This window comes from Pocillopora damicornis, chromosome 13, assembly GCF_964200805.1.
Source record: "Pocillopora damicornis chromosome 13, jaPocDami1.2, whole genome shotgun sequence".
In the NCBI taxonomy this organism is placed as follows: Eukaryota; Metazoa; Cnidaria; class Anthozoa; order Scleractinia; family Pocilloporidae; genus Pocillopora; species Pocillopora damicornis.
Window position 1 is genome coordinate 13010244 of NC_142682.1, and position 25568 is coordinate 13035811.

The following is a 25568-nucleotide window of genomic DNA, read 5'->3' on the forward strand; positions in this document are numbered from 1 at the left end:
GAAACTCTTTCAGCGCCTTGACACTGTGATCCTTATTACTTCGTATGATGTTATGTGCATCTTCGCACTTTGTGCAGTAAAACAAGCAACGCTGAAAACAATAAGAACTTTCGAAACGTTTCTGCTCGCAATTTCCACGCGTTACTCGGCTTTTCTTATGGCTAGTACATCAATCAAGCCGTTTAAATAAAAACTCGTCGGCAGATCATTCAGATTACCACTTCTGGGCACTTCGCTAATTGCCAGGCACTTCGGACATTTGATCGTGTCTCGGCCATGTCTGCCTTGACTACCATGGTTTCCACGGCTTCTTCTGTGCCATTGCTGTAAGCAGCTCAAGCGTGTAACACGAAAGCTGTTTTGAATCGATGAAAATGTTCGATCAAACAGAACAGGAAAATTCCACACGAAGATTCGTTTTCCTGTAAAGAATACTTGAAGAAAATGTTGTTCCTTGTTTTCTTAGAAAAATCACCTCGCATAAACTTAACTTGAAGATGCACTTCGGCTTCATTATGAGACCTTTCTTATCCTCATGTTTGGTTGTCCTATCTCCTCCTCCAAAGGTACAATGCTGTTTTATAAACACTTGGACCCCCCTTCCCCCCACTTCCTAATTGAGCCTCAATATTATAGCTATTTTATCCTCATGTTTGGTTGTTCTATTTCCTCCTCCAAAGGTACAATGCTGTTTTATAAACACTTGAACCCCCCTCCCCTCCCCCCTTCCTAATAGGGCTTCATTATAAAAGCTAGTTTATCCTCGTGTTTGGTTATTTTGTTTCCATTTCGAAGGGTACAATGCTTTTTTATAAATACTGCCATTTATAATAGAGTGGTTGACGCAGTACGTGGTGTATTGAACCAGTTCGTGTCCGATATCCACATTTATACAGATCACTGCAAAAGAGGTCAATCTGGAAAGTATGTAATCTCACAACAAACCTCTAACTTTAAACTAGGGAATCAGCATGTTTCACAATTATTCCTGCGGTAAATATACACATCTCATGACGACGAAAAATATCTTTCTCTATTTCTTTACCGAGCTTAGAACTTACCATCTTTCATATTTTATTCACAAAACGTTACACTATTGACATTGCTGATCTTAGCAGTATGCAAGATGCGTGTCATATATGAGCTTAGTAATGGGCCTTGCTCATCATAGAGTATCTGTGGCTTAGAGTTAAAACATTGGAGCGTGGAATCCGAAGGTCTGAGGTTCGATTCATCCAGGGGACTAAAAATGTTTTCTTTGTCCCACGCTCGTGACAAGACGACAGACATATTTCTCAATATTCATTTGACCCAAAAGGTTGGAACTTTTCTCAGTTTCAATGGGATTAATTTATCCGAAGTATAACTTCTCCCCTTCCCCTGGATGGGGTGACAATCTATTTAAAATTGCCCTCGGCATTTTTCAGACTTACCTGACAAGTTAACAGTATCCATTCATACTCCTGAGTGGAGAGAAGAGTAATCATGATTAAAAATGTCCTCTTTCAGGTCACCATAGTTTAGATCTCGTTAGTTGCAGTAGGGAAGGGTCAGCCAGTTGTCCCTGAGGATTTTGGGAAACAGGCAGCTGAAAAGTTACTTGAAGAAATTTAAAGGGTAATTGCATTAATTTTTTTATTTTTTATTTTTTCACAATAGGGCAATTTTCAATTGGGCGTTTAAATTAGAGCAGGATTGTTTTGGTTTAGCTTTACTATACTTCACCCTGTAATTGGTGTCGAAAAATCACACTGGTTTCTCAACCAATCTGATTAAAAGGTAAGAGTTTTCCTGTGCTTTGAGAAGTTTGCTTGATTTCTCATAGGCTTGTGATATGTTCTTTCGTTCTGATTAGCTGCTGTGATAGCTTTATTTTGGATTTACGACACTCTATTTAAATGCGCTTCGTTAAGAGCTCTTGACTGTTGATCAAACTTACACTCATACTAGCCTTTAAAACAATGATTGATAGTACATCTGTATACTACGAAATGAAACTCACCATCATTATTTATTTTTTCCCTTTTGATAGGGAGGCTGTGTTGACTCTCGCCATCAGAGTATTGTTCTTCTTTACATGATTCTGGGACAAAGGAATGTTTCCGACCCACTGACTACATATACGTAAGTAGTTGATAATATCTCAGAAAAGACTAAATAAATTCACACAATTTTCTGTTTGCTGGAGTTATGGTCTTTTTGTGTTGTTTGGAAAGATGTTTTCGAGAGTCGAGAGGATGACAGGGAGGGAGGGAGGGAGTGGGACTGGAGAGGGGAGAGAGGCATTGTTGGGGAGTATGATGGAGGCCATAAAGGATGGGAATGCGGGGGCAGGGGGGCAGGAGGAGGGATAGAAAATATAGACGAGGACATGGGGGGAAGGGAAATGGGGAAATGGAAAGAGACAGAGAGGGATGGAAAGGGAAAGAGAGAAGGAGAAGGGATGGTGAGGAAGGAAAAGATTTAGAAGAGATGTGGGATAGACAGGAATAAAGATATAGGTGGCAGGTGAGAAGAAGGGGAGGTAAAGAGGATGACAAGAAGGAAGACAGGAAGGGAGGAGGCATAGAGAAGGATGGGAAGGGAGGCGAGACAGAGGGGATGATTGATAGGAGGGAGGGAAAAAGGGATGATGAAGACGGGATTAACACTGGCAAGAGATGAGATAGACAGTAAGAGAGGCAGGAGTTGGAAGGAAGGGGGAATGGAGGAGAGTTAGTGCGGAGGAAGCGACGGCTTGATGGTGGCACACAGTAGGTTCATTGTCAATGTTATTGTTTTCTTTCTACTCGTTAATTTTTGAAAATTTTCTTAGCACTATCATTAACTCTTCTACAGCATTCAAATTTTGAGGCATCTCAAATGTTTTTTTTAGGTTATGTTGAAAATACAAACACAACAGAATGATGATGACAACAGTGCAGCAGGAGAGAGTAAAATCTTCCTATCATGTGCAGGGGCTGGATACACGAACATCAATAAGACTATGTTGTAAAAAACAAACAGTAGAAAATTCAGAGATATTGAGACCTCGATTCTGCAACTAGTTGACTCTTGTCTGTGCATTGCTGTAACTGTATGTCTGTTCAAGATTTCTGAAATGCACAATACCTTAAACCTCTTTTGCTGCTTTCCATTCCAGAAAACGGAACTTGATTGTGAAGAAAAATGTTCTCACATCTTTTATGTCCGTAACCTAAGGCGCATGTTCTAAACTTTTAAATGAGAAAAAATGTTACGGGTTGAGACAGGGCCTGAGGGGTGGGGAATTATTTATTTTTTCATATTTTAGAGCCAGTGTAAATTTGTCTTTTTCTCAAATAAACTCAGATTAAGATATAAGTTTCTGCGATGAAACATTGAGGTGAAGTTAAAAATCTGTTATTTTGGTTGTAAAAACTGTAAGACTAAGTAATTAATTCAAGGTTACACAAAGCCATTTAATTTTTTGCAAGTCCATGTCACTTTCCTTCCTAGAAGGACCGGGTTTACTCTCATACATTGGTTAAAAGGGAAAGGGGTCCCTCGGCTGAGTTTTATCATTAAGGGGAGTAAGTTACCAGAAAAACTGTGGTACTGCGTCGGTGGGGGAGTATGACAAGATAATTTGGTTTTATCAACTGAGTTGTTAATGTAACTTGGCCACCGTAGAGAATTTCTACGCTGAAGTTTCTACCGTTAGCCCATCGTCGCTCTGACGCACAATATAAATTTCCATATGTATTTTTTATCTTCTCTGTTGAGGAATGATTGCTACAATTTTTGTTGGTTTATAATGAATGAGTTGCCAGTACTCGGATCATTGTGTTTGCGCAAAGATTCTGGTATCGCCACGGGACAAACATTGCAACTCGCGAGAGAGAAATGTAAGGCGAAAGGTTGTTTCGACGTCCAAGAAAACGACTATGGAGAGAGATCAACGCTTTTTTGCCGCAGTTTTATCATAAATGGATTGAGAGAATGTTGATACGAGGGAAGAATAAGTTTTTGTCAGCAGTGCCACGAAATGTGTTTTAAAATATACCGATTCACTTTTCTCGTTGCGTAATGTCTTTAATATATTTGCGGAATCGTTATCCTGTTATGATCCCGACATATTACAAAATTGGCCTTAAATCGTACTGGAACTCCGGCAGAAAATATGGACGTATATATATTCAGTTGTGCATCGCTCCTTAAGTGATCAATATGTACTTACTCATCGTCGTATAAGAAAGGGTTCAGTTTTGAGCCGATTATCAACGCTGGTTCGTTAACAATGATCAAAACAAAGAGGCGATGTAGGTGTTTAGTCACTAATATATCACGATGATATTTAACGCTCAAGCACACATATTCAAACTTTTGCTGCCTCCAGACAATTATTGTAGGTTTTTTTTTTACCAAGCAAAGAAAAAAGCTAAATGTAGACCTAACAAAAGTAAATAAAACTGAAAAGGCTTTATCGAGTTATTTCTTAGCGATTTAAAACTAATATTTCTAAAATTCGAGACCATTACGATGTCAATTTCACCAAACCCTTACGCATGGAGGAAAGTTGGTCTCTAGATTTCATTACATATTTCACGGTTGTTCGAACAAAAACTTGCGCTTCCCTTGTACCAATATTACCCACACCCATTTCTGATAAAAAAGCGGCCAAAAAGCGTTGATATATCACTAAAATCGTTTTTTTTTTTTGACGTCGAGACAACCTTTCGCCATGCATTTCTATCTAGCGAGTTACAATGTTTGCCCCGTGGCGATCTCAGAAATCTTGCGCTAACACAAGGATCCGATTACTGGCAACTCATTCATTATGATGTTTAAAACGAGCGTACATCGAGTCTCAAATTAATCCCATTGGCAAGGTTAGGGGAGTATCTCACCTTCCCCCCCTCCTCCTCACTCCAAATGCCTCGGAACTCGATAAAGTCTTCTCTTGTTTTTAACTAGATAACAAACTCCTAGAAGAGTTTGAACCAAATGTAAAGCTATGCTTTTCAGGTAATAGACTTTAAGTCATTAATCCTGTTGATACAGTTGTTCAGTATTTCCTCTACTTCTTTACCGCGGGAAAGTACAAAGTTTAAACATTGACTTGGTGTTTTACCCTTAATCGTTTTAAACGTTAAGTGCACGCCGCGTAGATAAACGCGCAATTGAGGTAGAGTCGCCCAGAAACTTTTGTCCTACTGATTCATTGCTCTATCTGCGTGCTTTTCAACAAAGAGTCAAGCTCATTTGAAGGAACGCCAAACAGATTTAAGTGCTGACAAGAAATGATATGACGAAAATTGGGTTACTCCGAGAGACTTGTAACTTTGAGCTGTGTATGGGTGTTTTTCTCCGAGGAGTTTAATTCTTATGTCAAGAGCACGCTGTTTGGACTGAAGTGCTGACAGAAAGTCGCCTAAGGCATGTTGGGTTACTCCGAGAGAAAAGTAACTTTGAGCTGTGTCTGGGTGTTCTTCCCCGAAGAGTTTAACTCGTATGTCAAGAGCACACTGCAAGGACTGAAGTGCTGACAAAAAGTCGCCTGAGGCATGTTGAGTTACTCCAAGAGAAAAATAACTTTCGGCTGTGTCTGAGTGTTCTTGTCCGAGGAGCTTAACTCTTATGTCAAGAGAACACTGACAGGACTGAAGTGTTGACAAAAAGTCGCCTGAGGCATGTTGAGTAACTCCGAGGGAAAGATAACTTTTAGCTGTGTCGGGATGTTCTTCCCCGAAGAGCTTAACTCTTATGTCAAGAGCATGCTGTTTGGATTGAAGAGCTGACAGATAGTCGCCTAAGGCATGTTGGGTTACTCCGAGAGAAAGATAACTTTGAGCTGTGTCTGGGTGTTCTTCCCCGAAGAGTTTAACTCTCATGTCAAGAACACACTGCAAGGACTGAAGTGCTGACGAATAGTCGCCTGAGTTATGTTGGGTTATTCCAAGAAAAAAATAACTTTTAGCTGTGTCTGGGTGTTCTTGCCCGAGGAGCTTAGCTCTTATGTCAAGAGCACGCTTACCGGACTGAAGTGCTGACAAAAAGTCGCTTGAGGCATGTTGAGTTTCTCCAAGAGAAAGATAACTTTGAGCTGTGTCGGGATGTTCTTCCCCGAAGAGTTTAACTCTCATGTCAAGAGCACACTGCAAGGACTGAAGTGCTGACGAATAGTCACCTGAGTTATGTTGGGTTATTCCAAGAAAAAAATAACTTTTAGCTGTGTCTGGGTGTTCTTGCCCGAGGAGCTTAACTCTTAGGTCAAGAGCACGCTTACCGGACTGAAGTGCTGACAGAAAGTCGCCTGAGGCACGTTGAGATACTCCGAGAGAAAGATAACTTTGAGCTGTGTCGGGATGTTCTTCCCCGAAGTGCTTAACTCTCATGTCAAGAGCATGCTGTTTGGACTGAAGTGCTGACGAATAGTCGCCTGAGGCATGTTGGATTTCTCCGAGGATAAAGTAACTTTGAGCTGTGTCAGGGTGTTCTTCCCCAAACAGTCGTATTGCGACGTCAATAGCACTTTGAAAGGACTGAATGGCTCCAGAATAGTTTTCCATCTGATAAATAGCGCAGCCACGGTCCAAATAGGCTCTTAATAGTCCTTCTTTATGCAAACTAAAATCAAGATTTTCGTTGGGTTTAGCTTTACGTCCTGCGATAACTTTTCCACTTTGTTTTAAAGTCATTTGGTGATAACCGATCCATTTGTCGCACAACTTTGATGCTTCCTCGGGATTATTCAATACATTTGTAAGTGTCTGATTGACGTTGCGCTGGAAGGCCCATGAACCAATGGAATGAGGGATGATTTGTTTTCCTGTTTGATTTGACATCCCTAGCACAGATTTGCTTATTGCTTGCTTTGTCTCATAGTCAGAGAACATTTCTGTTGCTTTGCTAATAATGCAAATCATTTCTAATCTAAGTGGTTGAGTGGTAGTAACATCTCGCTCCGGCATACCTGCCTCAATCATTCTCAATCCTTTGTTATTCACTGGAAGAATAACAAGAAGACTTGTGTCTTCTAATGCTCTGCATTCATGTAAGGCTTTAGTGTAAAGCTGTCGTGCAGTTGCTTTCTTTTTATTGAAAATAAAATAAGTAACAAGAATTTGCAGTGCAGTAACTCTAAGAATTCGCTGTTCGGGGCTGTCACTCATCGAGCAAAGAGCTTTTTGTAAGTTCTGAGCTCCGTCGTCTATTTTCCCTGAAACCAGTTGACAGATGCCTCTATAACATCGGAGTTTTGTTTTATCATCCACTGACAAAGAAAGGCCGTCGGCCTCAGAAAGCAGCGTCATCGATCTTCCACGTATCCCCCAAGTCACTTCGAAGAATGCCGTGGACACCAGTAACTGACTGTAGAACGCACTCTTTCCAAACGCCTGAGCTTCTTCAGTTGCGTGATCGTAAATTTTGTCGATGATTTTTCCCTCGCACCAGAAAAGGGAATCTAGAAAAATTTCTGCTTTTGTCAGGACACCAAATGCAACGTCACATGTCTTGGGATCGGAACAGCTCACCATAAGACTCTGAATTATATTCTGCTTCTCTTCATAAAAATCAATAAATGCTTGCATAGATTGTCCTGCCAAAAACTGTTTATTTAGCTTCTCGAAAAGAGAGACGTAAAATGCAGACAAACGTGCTTTGGAGTTCAGCATCGTTTCTTTCATTTCGTCTTCACCTCTTTCTCTTGCAAACGACAGAACCAACTTGTGCATCGAAAATGACTCAGGTTTGCAGCTAAAGTCGAGGAAAGATTTTCTCCGAAGCCTATGCAAGATTTTATTAGCCTCCAAAGTTGTTTTTACACCCATGACAGCTGCAGCAACCGAGTGGTTAAAATCTCCAGAAAGAACACTAAGTGATACCAGCGCTTCTTTCTCTGATGAAGAGAGTCTCTGAAAAGAGGATTCAAATAGGAACTTCAATCGCAGGTAACTTGGATAATCTGGATTGTCCAACAGCTCGAAAAGGCTACTTTCTATATATTCCTTGAAGCTATCTAAAAATTGACTCGGCTGAGCATTATCTTCAGTAATGGAGGAACAAAACATTTTCATCGCCAAAGGTACGCAACCGCAGAGTTTTGTAATTTTGGAGCAGTCAGACGCGGTAGCTTTTGGAAGTAATCCGCCGACTAACGTTTGAGAGATGGACTCGTGTAATGGTCCTACTCTTACTGCTTGATGGCCTTGGAACTGCACATTCATAAATTCAAGAGATTCCCTTGTGGTAAGAAGAAATGTTAAATTTCTAAATTGACTAAGAATGAGTTCCAGAAGGTTAATGAAATCCTCCTTCACATTCGGTGCTCCGCTTTCGAGTAATTCATCGGCATTGTCTAAAATCATCACAAATTCATACGAAATGTCTCTTAGAAAGAGGGAAAGTTCGTCTTCTATGGACATCCGCTGAGGCATTTGATCTTTTGTGGAGTGTCTTTTAAAGAAGCTTAGAAGCTGCGTAGTCAGGTCGGCTTTTGAAAGAAGTCCACGCATGGAGAAGAAGTACACGGGAAGTCCTCCAGTTTGGAGTTTATGTCCGACTTCAGTGGCCACAGAAGTTTTACCAAAACCAGGCGAGCCCCATATCGACACGATCCGGGAACTTTTGGAGGTTAATAAACTGCTGATCTCTTCACACTCTCTTTGACGGCCAATGAAGTGTGGAACCCTTGAAGGAAGATTTGACGGTGGAAGGAATGGCTTTGAATCTTAAAAGAAGCAAATTGATGCAATCATGAAAGAGCTAATGTCTGTAATTTGAAAAGTAAATGAAAATAATGATCATGAAAAAGGGTAAATTTTACAATACCATTAAAAATCTAGAAATTCGAGTCTTATGGATATAGCTTAAATCACGAGCTTCTTGCTTTTTCCGTGAAGTTGCAATCTTCACAACATCCCACAAGAGTCACGATGCTGGTAAATATATTGAGTGTGGTTTACTTCTTCAACAAATGTTTTGAAATAAAATATTTTTCAAGGTAGTACTCTGATCATAGAAGAAATGCACCTTAGGGAAGAAAAAAAGATTTTCAAGACATGTACAAAGCATTTTTGCGAAAACAGGAAGTTGCCCGTTGAACTATTACCTCTAAAGTACAGAGTAAAGGCGCTGCTGTCTCTTTTGCTCTTCCCTGCCAAACTAGTGCTTGTAAGCTCTGCCACAATGCATCTTAAAATTGGTGTTAATCTAATAGTCCTGTAAAGTTTTTAATCATTTTATACCTGTTTGATTTTGATCCATCTTAAGTTTCAAATCATCTATTTTTTCCTTCAACAAAGCGAGGTCTTCAACTTTTTCCTTTATAGCATTCCCCTGTGCTATTAATTTGTCGACACCTGATCTTACTTCTTCGAGACACTCGATATATGATCTGGTCTCCTGTCTAAGACTTTCTTCCAATTTGCGAACTGCTTTGGTGGGAAAGTCAGACTCTGTTAATCCACCGATGACATCAATTGGATCTGTCCTGATTCCAAGAGCTTTGAATGCTTCTTTAGCGAGCTGCACGTATTGGTCAAAGGTTGATTTACCAATCTCTGACCTTTCTGAGTGACAAAGCGAGTTTCGTAATAGTCGAAGCTGATCAATCGCGAGAGCGAAGGTTTCGGCTGTATTTCCACTTGGACTCATAAGAGATTTATGGAACTCTCCAGGATGTACTTTGTGGTGCCTTACGTACAGTTCCCCAAGTGTTTTGTAACGACCTTTGCTATCTGGCGTAGCAAAGGACCTTGCATAGATGGTGGCCTGGAACAGGGCGGTACAATCCCACTCTTCATAGGAGATATGTGTAGGAACCTTGGTTGTCCCACCTTCTTCAGCGAGAAACAAATTTCTTACTACCGTGGAGTTATCCCACCGTTGATACCCGGGACGATGTCCAAACATGTTGTCCCACATGGATTTGAAAGTCTGACGCAAAGCAACGGCAAACTCATTCAGTACAATAGTGGCAAATTTGAAATAATTTAGCTGCTCGTTCGTAAAAGGCTGTAGATCCATACTCGGCGTTAGCTCTGGGGATAGTTATCCTCGACCAAAATCCTGAAAAAGATTCAATTTTTTAAAGCATACATACTTCTTAGGTGAAATTAAATAGTGATTGATAAATGTGAGGGGAAAGGGAAATAAGTTCTTTCGTCATGTTATTCTCGTTTAGAAAAATACTTTATCGCACATGCACGCTGGCTTTATCAATTGTGCATGGCATCACGGATACGGAAAGTGGCTACACAACTAAATCAGCTTGAGACAAAGTGAAAACTCATCTCTACTTTATATTAGAATAAAGATGTAAGCTTTGAATCTGCTTCCAGTTTGGATGCCAAGTCCCGGCACTTTGTAATTTAAATTAAGAGCGCTTATCTGCAAAAATCAAACATATCGCGGCAAAGGTGGAAAATTCGATTTCTTTCTTATTTTAATGTTAGATAGGCTAGACTATAACTAAAATCACTGGATACTCTTTTTGGCAAAATATCTTTTTATTTCAGAGAAAAATACAAATAACGAAATTCCGTTAAAATCATCATTTTTAGCAGCAAATTATTGCACGAGTTTGAGGGCTTCGCGTGCAAAAACGAATCACTATCTCGTCTTTTAAACACTCAAATCTTATTTTTCGATCTCATAAGACCTCACAAAATGATTTTTGTAAACATTGCGCTCTTCTTTGCGCTTAAAATAATTTAATTTCGAAAGCATGCATTTCTCTTCAGTAAAAATACTTTGTGAATAAAATTAATTTTCACCATGTGCTAAACCTTTAAATGGATTAAGCTTTTGGTGGTTGAATTTCGAAAAGATGTCCTCAATATAACTGTAAAAATTTGTTTGGGCAAATGATTGAGAGCGATACAAAAGCTTTTCAAAGTCCTTTAAAATGCAGTTATTTGACCTTTTGCGGTCAACATTCCAATCGCGAGTCACACATATTTTAATATGTTTCAAGGCTGAAAAATGTACATAGAAAGATATTTCCAAATGCTCTAACCTCATTTGCTGCAGAAAACCGATCCAGAGACCATTTTAGTGTGATTTTCTTGTCGTTCATCGTATTTAGGTCTGTATAAATGATAACGTCCGTTGAAACCACCAACCCTGTCGAACACCATCTTGTTGTCAAACGTTCGATATCTTTCTTTACTGTGGCATCTTATTCGACGGTTCAGTTGACCGCGAGTATTGCTCAGTTTATAATGCAGTAAAAAATTACATCTGATAGTCTAATTCAATGCTAAACCGAGTTGACTACAAACATGTACGCCCTTTAAGTATTTGGGTTGTCACGCAATACCGGTAAAAAAGGAACTTTAGGGGGTATGTGAAGGGCAAAACCCCATATAATTAACTATCAGAATTGAACTCGATCTTGGAACCTACAAAATATTTTATTCTGTAAACATTTTTTGTAATAGTGTCATCTTTGTCTGGTGACAAACAGTAAAATACATTTATTTTTTGCAGGGAATTATTCTTGTTTTTTTGGCGCTCTGTGCCTGTCGTACTTATTAGGGGTATTTTTCTTTCCACAAAAATTGCAAGGAATACCCTAATAGCATGAAAGAGAACCTTTTGTACATTTTTACAACACCATGCTACAAAACGCAGTGGTGGGGATGTGTGGCTTATGTGAGGCTGGGGTGCTATGTTTCGTGGCCAATGGGTGGGGTTTGCATAAGGGACAAAAACAAAACCTTAAACTACAGAAGGGCCGACATATGTGCGCTCGGCACAAAATAAGGTCGATCTCATTTTTAGGACCGGTAAATTTGAAAGCCGATTCATGACTTGCGATATTCTTGGTGCATGAAAGTAAAGTAGCCACAAACTCCGCCAATAAGCGACTTGAATGAACGACAACCTTCCGTTTTTTACGTAACAAAGTTAACCGTCTAAGTTATTGTGTTTGTGAAAAACAAAGTCCGAAGCACCGCCTCTAAGTGAACAATAGGCATCGTGAAATTACCATAAACCAGGTTTTGTTTACTTAGGCTTACTATTTTTAGCAGGTACTAAATTTAGCTTTAACGAGTATCAGCTAAAGGCCCGATCTCCGCGACTTACATTTAAGAGATTTCGATGTTCACAACAACAAAAAAGCTTAGCAGCAGAGTGACGTCTTTTTACTTTCCCTTCCCCTACTGTGTACCCATTTACATTTTCCGGCCTCATATGGGTTGAATCATATTAAAGTATGTGTGTGACTCGCGACTGGAATGTTGACCGCGAAAGGTCAAATAACTGCATTTTAACGGCTTTGAAAAGCTTTCGAATCGCTCTCAATCATTTGCCCAAAGAAATTTTTACAGTAATATTGAGAACATCTTTTCGTAATTCTACCGCCCAAAGCTTAATCCATTTGAAGTTTTAGCACATGCTGAAAATTAACTTTACTTACAAAGTACTTTAACTGAAGAGAAATGTATGCTTTCGAAATTAAATTATTTTACACGCAAAGAGAAACGCAGTGTTTACAAAAATCGTTTTGTGAGGTCTTATGAGGTTGAAAAAGAAGATTTGAGTGTTAAAAAGACGAGATTGTGATTTGTTTTTGAATGCGAAGCCCTCAAACTTGTACAATAATTTGCTGCTAAAAATGACGATTTTAACGGAATTTTGTTATTTGTATTTTTCTCTGAAATAAAAAGATATTTTTCCAAAAAAAGTATCCAGTGATTTTAGTTATAGTCTAGCCTATCTAATACTAAAATAAGAAAGAAATCGAATTTTTCACCCTTGCCGCGAAATTTAGAATATGCCTGATTTTTACAGACAAGCGCTCTTAAAACATTTCCCTCTCGAGGTTCAAATGTTGTATATCATTAAATTGCAAAAATCGAGAAATCGAAGACCGTGACGCCACAGGATGAATGCGCATCTTAGAACTTGAAGTCCTTAAAAAATTGACTTCAATAAGCTTAGTATAGCGTTAAAAAAAACTATTTTTTCAAACCTCAACTCCACTTTAGTGATACAGAGTTTTCTTTGCCACCAAGCAGTTTGAATTAATTTCACGTCTGATATGATACTTTCGCGGTATTTTGATTTACATGTTTATAAAATTTCAAAACTCTTTCAAGTTTCCAAAGACTTAATATTTCCTGTTGTAACCTCCAACAAGGTATGGGATTAAGAACTACATGGCATGAACAAGAAGCACGAAGGAACAAATTATTGCGCTTTTGATGATAACAGGAAATTGAAGGTTACAAAGGATTGCATTTTTATGTATGCTAAAAGCGGCTAAAAACTTTTACATTCTCTGTACGTAAGATGATGACTGCCAAACGTCAAATGCCAAAATTCAAATCTTGTTACTGACAGCAGTGATCAAAAATTTAGTGTTGCGCCAAGTCGAACAAAGTTTAGAGTTTCTTAGACCTTTATCTATATTATATTGTCTGTCGTTGTTTTATTTTGTTAATAGTTAAAAAAAAACTGTTTCTTACCTACCTTGAAATTCAAGTTATAGCAGAAAATATAATGATCGCAGACGCACAAACTGATTATCTTAATGATTATTGGACGAACTGCAAGACTGTAACTTGGAATTTATCCGTAGACTGGTTGAGTTGTTACGACTTGTTATTCATACCACACGGAAATGTTAGAGTCTTAATATGCAAAATGCCTACCATGAATAGTTCATTGTTCTCGAGAAATGTGGCGTGATGTTTACAGGTCAAACACACCTTAGGAAGGGAAATTTCCCTTTTAATCTGGACAATACACTCAGTATTGTGTATTTCCGTTTTGAAATAAACATGGCTACCCTTGAACAATGCTCTTCGAAATTCCCTGACTTAGTCTAGACTGAAATAACAATTACAATCTTTAATTTCACATTTAGAACAAGCGTATTTTTTTAGTTAAACGTCACGGTCGCCCTGTTGTATGTTTTGCTACAGTGTTAAGGAAACAAAATGCTCGCTTGGGCGACGAAGTTAGAAATCAGAAAATTATTTTAAAAGCTGTAACCGTCAAATAAAAATGCAGTAGACGATTTCCAAGAACTAAAGCTTGATGGAGATATGTGGCTCCAGTGTCTCTGAGAAATTCTTGTTATTTGTTTAATTCGTGATAGTACCTGAAAGGTGACCTATTTTTTCATTTTATTTGAAACTGCGTACTACTGTCTGCTTTTAGGAAGGATACTGCGCATCAGCGAGTTTATGGAGCATTTTTTAAATCGCAAGCTTTTTCCTTTTCCCGATAATGGAACGAATGAGCCCTCGCCGCGTTTCAAAGTCGGATAATGATGTAAACATTTTGAATTCATAAGTTCGCCGTGGTGCGATGTTGCCGCGAAAATATCTCGAATAATTTGATTCATTTTCGACAAAAAAATTGAGTTACATTCGCTACATCTTCACTCGGCGACAGCACTCAGCAACTCGTTTTTTTCTTGAGCCAAAAAGAACGACAAGATGGCTGCGTGATCCCACTCTTACAGAAACATGACTTACTTAGACAAAACACGATATGGAAAGTTCTTGTCTTTTGTCTATCAACCACTGTTTTTGTCAGTTACCGCTAGTAACGTAACAAATAGATTAAACTTGAAATCTTACCTCAGCAAGGAAAAAAATAAAATATTTGAGAAACCTCTAGATGAGTTTGGACCTTCTGCACCTCAGTTTCGCTAATTGCTACATTCAGACACTTGAAGAAATTCACAGATCTGTCTCTAGTGATGTTACTGAATCATATACAAGTGAGCCTTTAACAAGAGAACCAATCGCATCTCTTGTGGCAGAGAGGCATTTTGTCTGCGTATGCGCGAGAGTAATTAAAATTTTGCGACGCAGCGATAGCTTTGCCTAAATCCAACCGGTTAGAGGTACGCCCGAGGAGCTCTGGTAACGAGTTTCTGAGTCGGGTGATTATCGGAAACTGTCGACTATTGCAATTTATATAATAAGCTCAGTTATGCACGCATTCTGATTGGTTCTCACTTATGATCTATTGGAAGACAGACGTATAGATGACGTCATTATTAAAACTTTTTTCCGTATATTTTAATTCTTTATTATATAAAACAAATAGATTCCAAGTTGCCGTGCGTCTGTTCAGAAATAGATCACAGAGGACGTAAAAATGCGGTAAGAACATCAGTGACACACTCGGCTGCGCCTCGTGTGCTACTTACTGAACAGACACACGGCAACTTGGAATCTATTTGTTAAATGGCGGACTATTCCAGTAACACCACTTGCGATTTACCAACAGTCAAGCGACATGATTGAACCAGACTTGAACATAATAACATGCTTTACTTGTGAATAATACATTGTTGGGCTGTTTCCTTCACCCCGGTCGATCCTAAGTTTCTTGTTCAGCAGAGTTTTAGCTTAACACTGTAGCTGCTAAGACCTACGCTTGTAAAGGTAAACAAAACTTATGAATGGTATCGCCACTATAATGTCCTTGTCATAGTACCACTGGTTGGAAAGATCCTCAAGATGAGATTTCTATTGTCTTGTACCTCTAGCCGGTAGGATCTCAGGAGGCTTAGAAAATACTACCGGCTAAAGGTACAGCCTTTGTTCAACTTTTACTACGGTTTGCTTCACATTTTACCTTTTCTACATTCCAAATTAGTCCTGCACTCCTTTGAATCACTTTTTTCAAGAATACGCACACATTTACTTATTTTTATTTGGTCTTGCACCTCTAGCTGGTAGGATCTGAAGGGGCTTAGAAAATACTACCGGCTAAAGGTACAGCTTGCACACTTAGTCAACTTTGTTCAACTTTTGCTACGGTCTGCTTCTTATTTTGCCTTTTCTATATTCCAAATTAGTCCTGCACTCCTTTGAATCACTTTTTTCATCAATAAGCATGATTTTTTTTTTTTGGTCTTGTACCTCTAACTGGTAGGATCTCAGGGGGGCTAGAATATACTACTGGCTAGAGGTACAGGTACAGGTACAGAAGTTGCATACTTATTGAACTTTGCCCAATTCTTATTATGGTTTGCTCTACATTTTACTTTTCTGCACTCTAAGTTGTAGTCTTACACTCTTTAAAATCATTTTTTTAAAGAATACATTTGAATTTTTTTGGCAATAAGCAAAGGGTTTCTGGTTGGTTTTCAAATAAGAAAAGTTTGATTTCTTTTTTATAATAGCAATTTTTATAAAAAAATACAATAAATAACACAGGCACAGGTTAATCTCATTTATATAATTGTATAAATTCTGTATATATAAAGTAGATGACCATTCTATATTTTCACGAATAACTTGCCTCAAGGTTTTAAGTCATACATGCTGTTAAATATCATTGAAAATACAAAGGAAAAATGTCAATTTAGTGAATTAAAATATTAATTACGTTATCCTATGGCTACCTAAAGATGAATTGATTTTAGTATTTCAGACAATGGTTGGCTCTAATAAACCGACCAAATAAAAATAAATAAAATCATACTTATTGCACAGGCTGACAACCCTGTGGGCTTGAGCCCGCGTGACGTCAGCTTACGGCGGCAAAGGAAATCTCAGTAGTTTAATATTTTAGCGTGAAAAGGCTTGCGTGTTGTGATCTGGTTCTCAAGTAAAAATATCACGGTCTGCAATGGCCCTACCACCTTTTGAACAACAAGAAAACATTGAAACGGTGGTAAAAAGCAGCAAGTTTCGAAGTCTAAACGAAAGATGGGTAAGCTGAGTTTCAGTCAAATATCATGACATTTGGGATGTAATTTCGATACCGAATAAATAGTTCTACATGGTTATACACGCATGGGATTCTGTTGTGTTCACGTGAAGGCCATTTCAGCCATTCCTGCCACTTGTAAGTGGTAGGAAATAAAAGATATGTATACTTGTTTCGTATTGAAGCCCTGTGAAATCACAAATTTGATTTATTTCTTCTTTGTTTTAGGTGGTCATTATCTATTATTTTTGGAAGTCGATGCTGATGAGAAAGAAAAAATGTTTACGATTATTTCTTCTCTCGAACATTTTACTTTTTAGGTACCAAATAATCTTGATACTGAAGACCATTGCATCCTATTATGAAAAATTTACCCCTGATTGCTTTGTCAACATGTATGATGTAATATACCTTGTGATTTGTGGGATTTTCACATGTAAACTAGAAATACCTGTAGAGGGTAATGATGTACTTAATGCAAAGTGTTTTGGTACAAAGTCTGCTTTGCTGTAATCTACCTGAAGGTGCTTTTTATATGCTAGTAAGACTTGCACAGCCCAGTCAAAATGTTCTTTAGTAGTAGACAAGCTGGCTGTTGTAATTATAGGCAGCAGAGGCCAAACCTCATCCTGAAAAGCAGTCTGAAAGGTGTGAAGTCAGTGGAAGATACTTCATCGTAGGCGGCCAAATTGCAGGCTGTCAGCCCATTTTGAGTGAGTAGTTAAACTCAAGATCGGCATGAGGTAAGGAGACAGTTTAGTAAGATTGTGGGGATTTATGTAATTGAAATGCCTGCCAGAGTTGATGAGCATAGTCAAGTTTCTTCAAAATCTCATGCAAAAAAGTGACATCAGTGTTGAAATCAATTAGCCTATTGGCCTACTCATGGTAGGTGAACAAATAAAGATGAATTTTGTGGAGTGTGTTGAATGTTGCAGGTTTCGTTCACAATGTTTTTGAAAACTGGAGTTACAAGCTTCACCAGAATAAGCTGTATTTAGTTGAAGCTGGTTTTGTGTTAAAATAGAATTGAGGCCAAAATATTTTAAAAAGAGTAATCAGCCCTTGATTGCTCTTTTAAATAATGTTGAACAGGTAGGTCCTGTCATTTTGAGTTTTGTCAGGGATCAGTAACCTTCCTTGCTCTAAACAACTTTTAACATATTGCATCAGATGAACATCAGCTTGTTGAAGGTCTTTGAGATATTTGAGTCATTTGATTGACCCTCACCAAGGGAGGGATATCTGGTAATCAAATTAACCTTTCCTGTAAATTGAATATGGTTCTGGATCCATACAAGAATTCATGAGGGAAAAGTTTAATGGAAACATTTTATGTAGCCTTTATACAGAGTAACAAATTTAAAACATGACTTTCTGATGCAGCAGAGCATAATTCCCTCTAGTGTCCTTCAGCATTACTTGGAAATTCAAATTTATATTTTATTTACCTAAAAGTTTTTGTACCCTGATAGTGAGTTGATAGTCTTGCATCTTTCTTTTAATCTCTTTTACCTTTCAAAGAACTGATCATTTTTCAAGTTTCAAGATTTCAAGTTTCAAGTCAAGTTTATTGTGCATATACACTTAGCTTTTGTGAGAACAATCTCACCAGCTAGTTAGCAGGTATAACACAGAAACTAAAAGTAAAAAGAACTAAATTGAGATTATACCATCAACAAATAACTAGGATGATATAAGATTAAAATTAAGATTTTAAACTATTTACATGAGATTAAATTGATATAGCATTTCATAAAATGAAGAAAAGCTAAAACTAATTGAAGATACGAGGTGTAACAAAGTTAGAACATGATTTCTCATTTTATTTGGCCTAAATAAGCACCTGTAAAGTCTACAAATTGCTATTGTCCTACAGACTCATGCAGTTTTACTGTATTTGAAAAATTTACTCTCAGTTTTTTACACCAAATTGCAATAAAAACTAACCTAATATAACATAATATACCCAGAACATAGTATATTTGGTGATGCAGGTTAAGAGTCAGGCAGCCATAGCTGATGTGGACCTGCCTGATACTAATTTATAAAAACATTTTACAACATTTAAATAAATAAATAAATAAATAAATAAATAATAAAAACATCTATATATAAGTTCAGATTCATTAAGTGTCTAAGAATAGAAGTTACTATATAACTGAGAATCATTATAGATTCATAAAGAAGTTAATGTACTGAGAGTAAACCAGCCTCAGAATGGGATATGTTCAGATTGATTACCAATCTGTTTCCATCAGCTAGGTGCAAACTGAACACATACCATACATATGATTAAATTTAGATCTAATTTGGGAATCTTTGAAGATGGAAATTAGGAAAATAAAGCAGAAAGCAATATATATGAATATATGGAAATGAATGTATGGAAATGAATATATGGAAATGAATATAACAAATTATCTAGTCTTGAATGATAAGGTTAAAGATATATAAAGATTCTGAAATTCAATGATATCAAACGTTGTGCCTTCATATCGCTAAATTTCTCAATACTCCAAATAGCCTGATCAGAAAGAAAAGTAATTGGTAAATAAACATTAAAATATATACTCAAATATTATGAATATTATGAAGTATGCATAATGAATATTTAATAATTATAAAAACATTTGTCCTTATTCAAATTAGATGAGCTTTCTTTCTTAAAGGTAAAGTCATTGATGTCCTTTTAGTTGGCTTTTGAATGTGTCCATGTTCTCATAATTCTGAACTGGGTTTGGCATAGCATTCCATAACATTGTTCCTTATGATTGGGAAACATTTCAAATTACGTTTTTAACTTTCCTTTTCATCAAAAAACCATATTGTAAAAAATTTAAACTTAAATATCATTTTCGTAACACCCCGTGTAAGTACATGTGGCAAATAAATCGCAGACTATGACTTTATGTAATTGGCGATGTTGTTCTACATTATGAGATTGCACATAAAACGTTGCTCAACCAACTGAACTATACTTAAACCTTTGCAAAATCCAAAAGATCCACACGGTAATTTTCCAAGAATAATAGATTCTCCTACTTATACTTCCTTTTTTCTTTAAAAGGTTAGCCAAGTCAAGTCACAGCTACGTCGGCTATGAACTCTACAGAGCAATGATTCTATTGGTTTACGGTGGCCCGCCGCTGTTTCATTTTCTAGAAAATGTTGTTTAACCCAAAAATCTAATATCTTATTTTATCTGTGCTGAGATATAATACCTTATGAAATCTTACAATTCGTCATTTGTTATCAAACAGAGCTGTTTACGTTTAAATGCCGAAGATTCGACTGAGAAATAGACCTCTGACATATGTGGTCACACTATATATACATATGTGATTTTCGGAATATTTCTGCTCGCAATTTCCACACGTTCCATGCCTGTTCTTGCACTCTTTTATGGCCAGTACATAACTCAAACCGTTTAGGTAAAAATTCGTCGGCAGATCTTTCAGATCGCCTCTTCTCGGCATGAACTTTGCTAATGGTGCTTAGCATTTCAGACATTTGATTGTCCTGTCCTGGCCTATCTTGCTCATTGTCATTGCTGTAAGCAGCTTAGGCAGAAACTGTGTAAACGCGAAAGCTGTTGTGGATCGGTGAAGATGTTAAAGCATACAGAACAGGAAACCTCCTCTCGAAAATTATGCAGAAACGTTTGGAATTCTATTTCGTTTTCTTTTAAAATATACTTGGAAAACAATAGGTGTTCCCTGTTTTCTTGGAAAAACCACCGCGCGTAAACTGGGCTCCACAAATTTGGGAAGGCCCGAGAAGGCCTGACTATTTTCGACCTTGCTTAAGCCGCTTCTAGAGGCTTACAGCAGTTTAGACACTAATGGTAAATAATGAGGAAAATTTTATCGTAAATCTTAGATAAAAATAACATCCTGAGGGAAAACTGAAGGAAAAAAGAAAAATTTTGTGGTTTCAGACCTTCATTCCGTTAGATGCACTTTTTTTAAAACTTTTTCTGGGAAAACCCACCGCGTGTAAACTGGGAACTATATATCTTGGAACGTCTGACTGTTTTCGCCCCTACGTGTATGTTTTGCAGTGGTTAACTCACGCGAGGCGTAAAGAAACGGAGAATTTCTCGTGAGTCTTTGCAAAAAAAATGTTTTAAACGCAAACAATGGCAGCAGATAAGCGACTTGCTACAATTTCAGGCCATCTCCAGCCAAGGTTGTCTCACGGGGAAAAATATCGGCAATCTCTTTTGGACAATTTACGACAGGCAAGTATCTTTTAACTACATGGGTAAAATTTCCGCACAGCCCCATACTATTGTAAAACAATTCTGTTTTCCCAATGGTAGTGTATTTTTTTTGTCCTTGTTTTCTCTATCCAAGAACTGAATGCATAATATAGGATGGGGCTGTGCGGAAATTTTACCTATCTGTTAATTGGGGTCGAAGAAAATTTTTTTAAAATTTAGATTCGATTTTGATTCAATGAGCAACCTTATTAGGTCGTCATTCGACGTTTACTGCCGTTAGATATCCAATCCTCGATGGAGGTAAGGAGACCAGTTTCAATAACATCGTGGGGATCTATATAATCGTATGGTTATGGTCAAGCGAAAAATGTTTAGAAGCACTTTTCTTACTACTGGTTGAACAAGGAGATACATCATATTATCGATAGTGTAATGAAGCTATGCAGTCGCAGTTCTTGAGCTAAATCGGATGAAACTTTACCAAAAAATTCATAAAATAACAAAAAGCTATTCTTGGAAAAAGGGTTAAGTTTCTAAGGAAGCTATGGTTCTGGGCTGGCAGGGGTCAGTATAACAAGGTTATTTGGTTTTATAAACTGAATTGATAATATCAATTGGCTACTGCAAAGAGCCTCTAAAGCAGATATTTTGCATGTTAGCCCTTCATTAGAGCAAAGCCTGTTTGCCCGTCACTCCGACGAAGGGCTAAGGCATGAAACATCAGCTTTAGCAACTCTTGACAGTGACCACTTTACACTATCATCTTGGTTGATAAAACAAAGCTATTCTTGATTCTACTTACTTTGCAAATAGGATGTGATATCTTTGATTATTTCTCAGCCAAAAAATTTAGGTATGGGGCTCTGGCAAGACTCTTTAAAATTTGTGATCAAGATTTCTACTGAGGACCTAAAACATATCAAAAATTTGAGCTGTCTCTGATTAAGGAGTGTGTCTCAACTGGTGAGCACTACTTCCTCACATTAGGTGACATCCAGGAGAAAAGTTTTTACAGCATACCTCCCACTTGTTTGACAGTTAGCTTAGGAGTAAATTATGAAAAACTGGAGAAGGGCACTCTCTGATAACTTCGGTGCATGTTGTGTAAAAAGTTATAAGCCACCGGTAATTTTTGCATGAGGATCAGTTGGAACTAAAAACTAAGAATTACGGCAATTGTATCTAAATGCTTTCCAGAGTTGATAAGTGTAGTCAAATTTATTCAAAGTCTCCAAAATCAGTGTTGAAATCAGCTAGCTTATTGGCCAACTCATGTTAGGTGAACAAATAAAGGTGAATTTTGTTGAGTGTGTTGATACAGGTTTCAATCACTATATTTTTGAAAATTGGAGTCACATGCTTCACCAGAATAAGCTGTATTTGATTGAAGCTGGTTTTGTGTAAAAATATAATTGAGGCCAAAATATTTTGAAAAGAGAAATCAGCCCTTGATTGTTTTTGTAGCCAAAAAATGACAAGCTTTACAATCATAAAATGTGTGGCTTTGAAAACATATTATTTCAAAATATATAAGATTGGTGCACCATTCAGGGTGTTTTTAATTGTACTTATCTTCTTTTCCAGCATGGAATACTTGATGTGGAACTTTCTGGTCCACCATCATGTTATGAGGTGGAATATCAGTCTCTTCTTACTCTGGATGCCCTAATTTTTATTGTTGAGCTTGTTAGACATTTTGACAGCAATGTTGAACAGGTAGGTCTTGTCATTTTGAGGTTTGTCAGAGGATCAGTAACTTTCCTTTCTCTAAACAACTTTTAACAATGTTATTAAGTTATTTTACTGACCACTCAGCAAGCAAAGGATTTCTGGTAATCAAATTACCCTTTCCATTAAATTGAAAATAGAAGTATATATGAGGGAAACATTTTATGTAGCCTTTATACAGAGTAACAGTTTAAAACATCACTTACTGATACAGCAGAGAAAATAAATTTCCTCTAGGATCCCTTTGCATAACTTGAAAATTCAAATTTACATTTTTTACCTTAGAGTTTTTGTACCTTGAAACGAACCGCAGTGCAAATATGTGAATTTTCATATATCTAAAATATTCATTCACTTGGATGTTTATTTGGACCCAATTCATTGAGCAGCTCCCAGTTAGCTTGTTAGCTCAATTGGTAGAGCGCTGCACCGGTATCGCAGAGGTCATGGGTTCAAATCCCGTACGGGCCTGAAAAGAATTTCATGTTAGCGTTAGCTGAAGAAATAATTGTAAGAGCAAGTGTTAATAGAAAAGCGACTTTTGGCAAACTCAGGCCAACTTTAGCCAAGTTTATTTAATAGAGACAAAATGCCCTCAACCTCTCATGGACGGTTTACCACGGACATAAGTGGTCATATTGCGAAAAAAATGCCTGCATGATTAATTGCAATCAGAAGACACATTTTATCTGATAAGAGAAGTTGACGAAAATATTGTTACCTTACAGTCGATTTGGATACAGAGTGTAGAATGAAGTTTTTTCTTATATTCCTATTATAATACAAGGTCTGACATCAATGAGTATCGGTAGATATCTGTGTGGTGAAGAGACCAGTTTATTGTCAAACGAAGCATATCAAGTGATATGATTAGTAGAAGTAACTGAATTAGGATAGATGGGTAAATTAGATAAAACTTAACAAAGGTATTCGAAAATAAGACTTATTTAAGTGAAATCCATGAAAAACTCCTAACAAAATTTGAAAAGGCTATGTTCTTGAGTCTGTTCATCTTGCAATTTAAAATGTGACGCCTGAGTTCATTTCTCAGAATTGAAGAAAACCACATTTGCTTGCTTGACTTTGGCCAAAATATTTATCATCTATGAACAGGATTATAACTAATGTCCTACGAAATTTTGTCCTTTAGAGCCTGTTTCTGATCAAACTGTGTCTCTAGACTCGCGGGCGCTAATATTTCAGCTCCTCGTTCTTGAGCCATAACTCAGGACAAAATACAGGCCGTTTTAACACATGCCCAAAGTCCTTGTCTTGAAACTCTTTTAGCACCATGACACAGAAATCCTTATTACTTTGCATGATGTTGTGTGCATTTTCGCACTTGGCGAAGTAAAACAAACAACACTGAAAACAAAAACTTGAGAACTTTCGGAATATTTCTGCTCGCAATTTTCACACGTTACATGTCTGTTGTTGTACTTTGTTATGGCCAGTACATCAATCAAACCGTTTAGGTAAAACTCGTCGGCAGATCTTTCAGATCGCCTCTTCTCGTCATGCTTTTTGCTAATCCTCAGTTAGGAACCGCATGACCACCATTGACGATATTGCCATACTCGCTGAAATGAATGAAATAACCTGGCGCAAATATACCATAATCCCCCAATTGTTGCTTATCAGAAGAATAGGTCTCTAAAAGATTCCGGCTCCAGTTAGAGCACAACTTTCTTCACTTCAATTGCACGGCAGCATTTAAGGAGTTACATACTGTAAGGGTCTAACGACAATACTAAAACACAACGCCAAGCACATAAGGCCTTATCTAAAGGACCTCAAAGCTTACTGTAACAGCTCGTGTAAGTCAGTTTTTGATCAACACGAAAAAGGGAATTTTGCTTTGCTTTGAGTGACTGATTATTCATCAAAAGAAATTGCGTCAAAAGTTTTTCGAACTGGCCGTATGCAATCAATGTTAATCCTCTCATAGATCTTTATCCAACCTAGACGCTATATTACCTTCCCCCACCTCCAAACGCGATTGTAGTACACATTTTACAAGGCCTCTAACTGGTGCTGGGAGAGGGGATTTTAGCCATTATTTTGTTTCCGAACTCCCTTCCAGCTTCAATGAACACTCTATTGTGTACAGTCAGCCCTTCTTTTGGTTGCCAAATGTCCAATATCTTACAGGGAAACTGATGTATGCTCTCAAATACCATTTTGCCGTTTGGAACGGAAACGATAATTAGCGCTAGTGTGCCACAATACTTAAGTATAAAGGGTGTCTTTACATGGCATTATTATTTTGCCCGTTTTTAGGCATTTTTTTTTTGGGGGGGGGGGGGGTGTAAAGGAACTTATTGAGAGAGGATAAAAGATGTTTAATCTTTTTCACCCGCTGCAATGGCAACGATCGAATGAATATACATGGCGGCAACTTTTAATGTGCCTTATTGAAATTAGCAGGTAATTTTCAGTCTCTCGTACTCGCAACTGGTTTTCACTTAACTGAAATAGTAAGTTTCCAATATATGTTTCACTTAATATAATGTTCCGGGAAACCAGCTGTTAAATATATTTAATATCGCTTCGTAATGTTTCTACACTGTTAAAAAAAACCCAGCTATTTACTTTTTTGCGCATATTACGGTTATTATTTTATTTCCTCAGAATTATATCTACAGAGACATGCTAATAACTAACAAAAGGACAAAAAATTACTGAAAATGATAGATATATTGTGTTTTCACCTTTTTTTTTGAGTTGAATGTGTAATTTTTTGGTAATTTGAGCCCACGCATGCAGATGTTACAATATTTCGTGGGACCAATGCCACGTAAGTTCTTTAGAATGAGCATATTAGCTTAGAACTTGAATAACACATAATTGCTTTTTCTGAATATTTCTCTTTGAATACCGTCAAAAAGTTTGATTCGGTTTTCCTTGTGTAACTAATGAATGATGTCTCAAACAATTGTGATGCTAATTGGATGCGCTGGAGAAA

At 37.5% G+C, this 25568-nt stretch overlaps 2 protein-coding genes and 1 long non-coding RNA gene across 3 annotated transcripts in view; 2 read left to right on the forward strand and 1 right to left on the reverse strand.

Annotated features, from left to right (window-relative positions):
* Positions 1-3792: 3792 nt before the first annotated feature.
* Positions 3793-10024, reverse strand: LOC113683627 (uncharacterized). The gene is made up of 2 exons (XM_089191256.1): positions 9210-10024; positions 3793-8692 (listed from the first exon to the last, which is right to left on the reverse strand). Exons 1-2 carry the CDS (start codon positions 9988-9990, stop codon positions 5220-5222), a joined length of 4254 nt encoding a protein of 1417 aa, XP_089047382.1. The 5' UTR covers positions 9991-10024; the 3' UTR covers positions 3793-5219.
* Positions 10025-17257: 7233 nt separating this feature from the next.
* On the forward strand, positions 17258-20359 carry LOC149035569 (uncharacterized). Its single transcript, XR_016182505.1, has 2 exons — positions 17258-17393; positions 19721-20359. It is a non-coding gene; the product is annotated as an uncharacterized LOC149035569 (long non-coding RNA).
* A 330-nt stretch (positions 20360-20689) lies between these two features.
* LOC113675125 (ureidoglycolate lyase) overlaps positions 20690-25568 on the forward strand; it is a 42911-nt gene continuing 38032 nt past the window's right edge. The window contains exons 1-2 of the mRNA XM_089192230.1: positions 20690-20893; positions 22460-22591. Coding sequence (XP_089048356.1) covers positions 20792-20893; positions 22460-22591 — 234 coding nt within the window. The 5' untranslated portion in view covers positions 20690-20791. The remainder of the gene's footprint in view (positions 20894-22459; positions 22592-25568) is intronic.

Coding starts and splice junctions, on each gene's coding strand:
- LOC113683627 (XM_089191256.1), bottom strand. CDS start 9,990: ATGGATCTACAGCCTTTTACGAACGAGCAGCTAAATTATTTCAAATTT. Junction 8,693..9,209: donor GATGGATCAAAATCAAACAG/GTATAAAATGAT, acceptor GCTTCTTTTAAG/ATTCAAAGCCATTCCTTCCA.